A 6421-nucleotide genomic window follows, 5' to 3' on the forward strand; every position below is an offset into this window, starting at 1 on the left:
TGTATGTCTTAATGGCTTGCATAATAAAAAGAACTATTTGTTTTCAATAAAAGATAGAAGTGCAGGTTTTCGGTCTGGTTTGCTGGCTTAGTTCAAAAAACAGAGCTGACACCTTGTTTGTATTATCAGATTTTAAGGTTGATAAGCAGCCTTTAATAGATAAATCCTGGAGAACTTGCTAAACAGTTTGACTCAGCAAAGTACTTTTAAAATTATTCAGTGCAGATTCGCTAATTGGATGTGAGAGTGATAGTATCCTGTTACAGTAAGACCCATTAGACTCTACAATCGGAGGTCCAGTTTTATTTATGTTTAATACTCTCATGGCACACCTACAGTGCAGGCAGTTTCTCCTTCTCCATGCGAACTATACCTGACAGCAGTGGTACAGAGATCTCTCAAACAGATTTCTTAGCATCCACCCATCAAACTTTAAGGGGGACGGGAGATGACTTACAGGTTGAGTATAGCTCATTTGAAATGCTTGGGACCAGAAGTATTTTGGATTTCTTTGGACTTTGGAATATTTGTTTTATATACACCTTACACACATAGCCTGAAGGTAATACAATCACTGTAACAATTTTGTGCATGAAACCAGGTTTGTGTACAATGAACCATCAGAGAGCTAAGGTGACAATATCACAGCCACCATCATCCTTGACTCTGAATTTACACGAACCGATAAGCAATTTTCCCGTGGGAACGCTGAATAAACTGTTTGTTGTGCACCTGCATTTTGACGGCGACCTGTCACATGAGGTCAGGTGGTGTCATGTCACATCTTGGATCCTTTCAGACAAGGGATACTCAACCTGTGATACATACATAGGAGTGGTAGTTTACATAGTGTAGATCTCTATCTTCACTGCTTTCTCATTTCTTTTCACTTTGTTTTCAAAAAGTCCACCTTCATCAAGCCTTGGCTCACTAGCAGAGGATTTATATCTTAACCAGCGTGGTGTAGTGGTTAAGAGCCGTGGTTTGGAGCGGTGGACTCTGACCTAGAGAACTGGGTTTGATTCCCCACTCCTCCACATGAGCGGCGGACGCTAATCTGGGTGAACTGGATTTGTTTCCCCTCTCCTACACACGAAGCCCGCTGAGTGAGCTTGGGCTAGTCACACTCTCTCAGTCCCACCTACCTCACAGGGTGTATGTTGGGGGAGGAGAAGGGAAGGTGATTGTAAGCCGGTTTGAATCTTCCTTCAGTGGGAGAGAAAGTCGGCATATAAAAACCAACTCTTCTTCTTAACTCGTGCATCTGCAGAGGGCAAGACCCAACCCTCCAAGTCTCATCTGACATTAAAGCAGATATGAGTATCAGGTCTGTTCTTTATATCTGTGTGCCACCTGGATGGTTCTTCAGCTGTAGCACAGCCATTGCCTCAGGGATAAGTGGCTAACGTGAAGTTCTAGGAAAGAGATGAAACTGAAGGATGCCTCGTCCTCCCTTCCCCTCTCAGCCTAAGACAATACGAACAGCCGTAGAACGGTCTCTCCACCACTGAGCCCACAGCAGAGTTGTGAGAGTAGAAACTCCATTGCTCCAATCTAATTTTAAAAAAATTAACCTGTTTTCTCCCTTGACCTGGATGGCCCAGGCTACCTGATCTTGTCAGATCCTGGAAGTTAAGCAGGGTCAGTCCTGGTTAGTACTTGGACGGGAGACCTCAAAGGAATACCAGGATCGTGACGCAGAGGCAGGCAATGGCAAATCACCTCTGAACGTCTCTTGCCTTGAAAACCCAAAGGGGTTGCCATTAGTTGGCTGCGACTTGATGGCACTTTACACACAAAAGAGGCTTCCGTTTTGCTCTAATAAATGCCCTGCATAAAAACAGAATCAAAGATGTCCTGTTCTGTTACACTAGGAATGGCTGTGCTGGGTAAGTACCCAGTCCAAGTATTCTTGACTCATCCTCCACGCAGATTCCCTTGTGAATCTGCGTACTGGTAGACCAGATGGTAAGTTGGGGGTGTCAGGGCCCAGAAGTGATTTCAGAAGCAGTCCAGGCAAAACTTTCCTTTGCTCATCATCATCAGCTGCAAGAGATGACTCACCCTGCTAGAATTATCCCTGCTTCCAAACCAACAGGCACTTAGGAGGTTCTTTGGACAAAAATTGTGGAACTCCCTGCCCCAGGATGTGGTGATGGCTGCCAACTTGGAAGGCTTTGTGCTGTCTGAAATCTCTCTGGACAATCTGATCAGGGGGCTAGAGCAACTGCCCTATAAGGAGCGGTTATAACGCTTAGAGCTGTTTAGCTTGGAAAGAAGTCGGTTAAGGGGAGATATGATAGAGGTCGATAAAATTATGTATGGTATGGAGAGAGTGGACAGGGAGAAGCTTTTCTCCTTCTCTCATACCAGAATGTGGAGCCATCTGTTGAAGCTGGAGGGTGAGTGATTCAAAACAGATAAAAGTATTTATTCACACAACACAGAGTTAAAATTGTGGAACTCCCTGCCCCAGGATGTGGTGATGGCTGCTACCTTGGAAGGCTTTAAGAGGGGAGTGGACATGTTCATGGAGGATAGGGCTATCCATGGCTACTAGTAAAAATGGATATTACTCATTATGCATACCCATTTTTTACAGTATCAGTATCACAGCACCTCATACAATAGGAGATTGCCTATTGTATGAGGTGCTGTAGAACACAGGCAGGATAATGCTGCTGAGGTCATCTTGTTTGTGGGCTTCCTAGAGGCACCTGGTTGGCCACTGTGTGAACAGATTGCTGGATTTGATGGGCTTTGGTCTGATCCAGCATGGCTTTTCTTATGTTCTTGTATTCCCAAGTTGTTTATTGGGCAGGGGGACAGGAGGGAGTAGCTCATGCGCAAGCAAGAAGTGCCATGGACCACTGAATTAAGAGGCACCCCACCCAATAGGAACATGGTGCCACAGGCTCAAAGAGGAACAGCTCATCAGTCAACCTCACTATAAATGGACATGACAGGTTTGATCCCTTTAATGAGAATTTGCAACGTCCAAGACTCTGACCATCACATAATGCTGGATTTTCAAGACAAATAGAAGCCAGAAAGGTGAAATACTTCAGACAATCCTTCAGAGTCACCCCACAGACAGGACTCAGCAGTGCTGCGATATCCTGAGGAGGAGAGCCGTTCGGCAGGCATGAGGCAATCAGATCTTGCCTTGAAAAGTCCCCTCTTCTATGCGTTCATCCCAGGCAGTGACCTGAAAGAGACCAACAGTTTCTTTGAGTCAGCAGTCCAATCTGCGGGGATTATTGCGAGGCAAAGTGGCTAGGATTGAGGAGGACTGCAGAATAGCTGCACACAGAATTATGGAACTTACATTTAAAAAAAAATCAGATTCTTCATCCTCGTGATTAAGAGAACACTACCGTATATACTCGCGTATAAGCCGAGTTTTTCAGCCCAAAAAAAGGGATGAAAAAGCCGGCCTCGGCTTATACGCGGGTCAATACGGTAGAGGGGGGAGGGAGGAGGGAGGGGGGAACTTACCGCCGCCATCCTTTCTCTGCCGGGAGAGGCTTCCAGAGGCCCCCTGCGGCCGCGGGGAGGGCGCTCAGCCGCCCCTGCCGCCTTCTCCCGGTCGGGAGAGGCCTCCAGAGCCCCCCTGCGGCCGCGGGGAGGGCGCTCCGCCGCCCCCGCCGCATTTTATCGGCCGGGAGCGGCCTCCAGAGGCCCCCTGCGGCCGCGGGGAGGCTGCTCCGCCGCCCCCGCCGGGCCACACCACTTCCTGCCGCCAGGAGCGGCCTGGGGGGGGGCCTCCTGCAGCTGCAGGAAGGCCACCCCCGCCGGATCCGCCTCTTCCCGCCGCCAGGAGCCCAGAAGGTAAGTCTGCGGGGGCGGAGGGGTTATAAGCCGACCCTCGGCTTATACGTGGGTGCCTAATTTTTCCCCATTTTTGGGGAGAAATTAGGCACCTCGGCTTATACGCGGGTCGGCTTATACACGGGTATATACGGTATTTAAAAAAAATAGAACCGAATGCAGACAGTAGCCTGCAGAAGGTTCCACTGTTCTGAAGAAAGGTCGTCATGAAACAAAGTCCTACCCTACCTTCATTAGTTCCACAGATGTTGCTTTATTTCCTTTCAATTATCATCCTCCTTCCTTTGCACATTTATGGGAATGGTGGAAAGCCCCCACGACTCGCATCCCTCTAGGCCAGTGGTTCCCAAATGTTTCAGGCCATGGCCCCTTTGGTCCCACAAACTCAACCCCAGTGCCCCCTACCCTATCCTATAAAAAGCATTATTCAAAACAGGGGTTGCATGACGTACTAAAGAGGATAATAACAATAACATTTCAAAACAGTAACAATTAATTGCACATTATTCAAAATCAAATTAAAACTTTTTAGTTGAAATTTATTCAACAAAACGGATGAACTTGATCCTGTGGTACCAGCTCTTTAAAGTCTGGAAAAAAAATTCCAATGGTTTCCACCAAATTTGCCAGCATGGTGCCATACAATATTGTAAATTAGTGAACAACACAGTTGAAGGGGCCCACCTCTAGTGCCCCCCTGCTGCCCCCTTCCTCTTAGTGCCCCCCTAGGTAGTCCCCCCCCCAGGGGGTGGTACTGCCCACTTTGGGAACCACTGCCCTAGGCAAACTGGGCTGCGGTTCACTCATATTAAGTAAATCTGAATATTTTTCACCAGATAATTTAAGCAAATAAGGGGTTTATCTTTAAGTAAATGCATGAACAGCCCCAGCCCACAAGCTGCATCTCTGTATTGGAACGGGCTCCATATAATGCAGTCACAGAAACTCCCCTTATACAAAACCTAACAGATGCAGAACTCCCAGAATGCGCGAAGCATCATCTGCCCCAACTTCTATAAATCCTCCCTTGCCCTTAAAGCCGCAATCACTACCCACTCTCACCCCCCTCCAGTTTGCTAAACCCAAGCTTAGTTTTATTTACCTACCCAAGAAACAGGGCAGAGGGACGTGTACACCCTTTTGTACCACTGGCAAACATAAGGATCTCCTCCCTTGGCTGCCATGGCTTTCTCACAGCGATGGTAATCTGCACAGAGAAACATTTTGTGACCACAAGGAAACAGACTGAGAGCTCCTGAGTTCCCAGCGAGGGTGTGCACATTATACTCTTAACAATGCAACTGCAGGTTTGAATTCCAAATGAGTTGCAGAAACCAGTAAGAGCCACCAACCAAACAAAAGGTGATAAAGAGCACTTTACACATAGTAAAATACATTGCAGAATTAAGCTGCTTGTTCAATGAACCAATTGATTTGATTTCTATCCTGCCCTTCCTGACTGGAGTCCGGCTTAGGGAGGCTAATGACGTTTAAAATATACAATTAAAATGGATAACCTATACAACGTATAAGTTAATTAAAATCCTGACCAAATATAAATACGGTACCCGCATAAAACTAAGACTGATAATAATAATGGGGAGAACAGGGAGGAGATGAAAAAAGGGGAGGGAAATGGGAAATAAGGGGGAGGGGGAAAACTAAGGAGAAAAGAAGAGGGGTGGGAAGGAATGGGGGGAGGGAGGTCAGCTAGAGTGGAACAGTCCTCAACCCTATGTCTTGTTGTCTACACATAAATGCAACATGAGGAGGGGCTTTAAAGTAAAGGGGAATATGTACCTGATACACCATAATACACCCTCATCTGGATAGCCCCAGGCTAGCCTGATCTTGTCAGATCAGAGAAGCTAAGCAATATTCTCTGAAAGAGTAATGCCAACATCCAGTGCCCAATAGGTCAGAGATGAAGAACAATAGCCAGCAAAGATGGGACGGGCTGTGGCTCAGTGATAGAGCTTCTGCTTGGCATGCAAAAGGTCCCAAGTTTAATCCCTGGCACCTCCAGTTAAAAGGAACAAGTTGTAGGTTATGCAAAAAGACCTCTGCCTGAGCCCTTTTATAGACAATACAGATGTCCAGGGAAGAGCATATGGGAGCAGATCACCTTTAAACATTGTCTTACTGATCCACAGTAGAGATACGGTGGTCCAAACGTTTGGTTATATTTTCCTATTGTGTCCATTCATTGTCACATGTTATCTTTGGACTCAAGAAATGTCCAATCCCAGCTTTTTAAAAAAGCTTGTCGCACAAGCATCATTACAATGCATACAATTCTGCAAGTCTAGAAATTCAAACTTTCTAACTGGAAAAAATAACAAGATTCTTTTGCCTGGTGACAATCTAAAATTCAAAAGCAGCACCAGGGATGAGAAATTGGAGAACAAGGATGCAAAGGCTCAGATACACATGTCACTAACTATATACCCACCAAGGTAGTTCTGCCAGCAATTGCGTGTTTGGTTTTGGTTGGGGAACCTGCTATCAAAGGGAGCCGTTTTATAGTTTTCCAGCTTCTCCCGAATGTTTTCAGCCATTTTCTGTTTCCTGAAAAGAGACACAAAGTTCA

The 6421-nt window shown here is 46.3% G+C and overlaps 1 protein-coding gene across 1 annotated transcript; it reads right to left on the reverse strand.

Annotated features, from left to right (window-relative positions):
- Positions 1-3129: 3129 nt before the first annotated feature.
- LOC130475517 (cytochrome c oxidase subunit 6B1) lies at positions 3130-6421 on the reverse strand. The gene is made up of 3 exons (XM_056847303.1): positions 6284-6421; positions 4938-5038; positions 3130-3208 (listed from the first exon to the last, which is right to left on the reverse strand). Exons 1-3 carry the CDS (start codon positions 6387-6389, stop codon positions 3155-3157), a joined length of 261 nt encoding a protein of 86 aa, XP_056703281.1. The 5' UTR covers positions 6390-6421; the 3' UTR covers positions 3130-3154.

This window comes from Euleptes europaea, chromosome 3 (assembly GCF_029931775.1).
Source record: "Euleptes europaea isolate rEulEur1 chromosome 3, rEulEur1.hap1, whole genome shotgun sequence".
Classification (NCBI taxonomy): domain Eukaryota; kingdom Metazoa; phylum Chordata; class Lepidosauria; order Squamata; family Sphaerodactylidae; genus Euleptes; species Euleptes europaea.

Coding starts and splice junctions, on each gene's coding strand:
- LOC130475517 (XM_056847303.1), bottom strand. CDS start 6,389: ATGGCTGAAAACATTCGGGAGAAGCTGGAAAACTATAAAACGGCTCCC. Junction 5,039..6,283: donor TTGCTGGCAGAACTACCTTG/GTGGGTATATAG, acceptor TTCTCTGTGCAG/ATTACCATCGCTGTGAGAAA. Junction 3,209..4,937: donor CCCTCTGCCCTGTTTCTTGG/GTAGGTAAATAA, acceptor GGTCTCTTTCAG/GTCACTGCCTGGGATGAACG.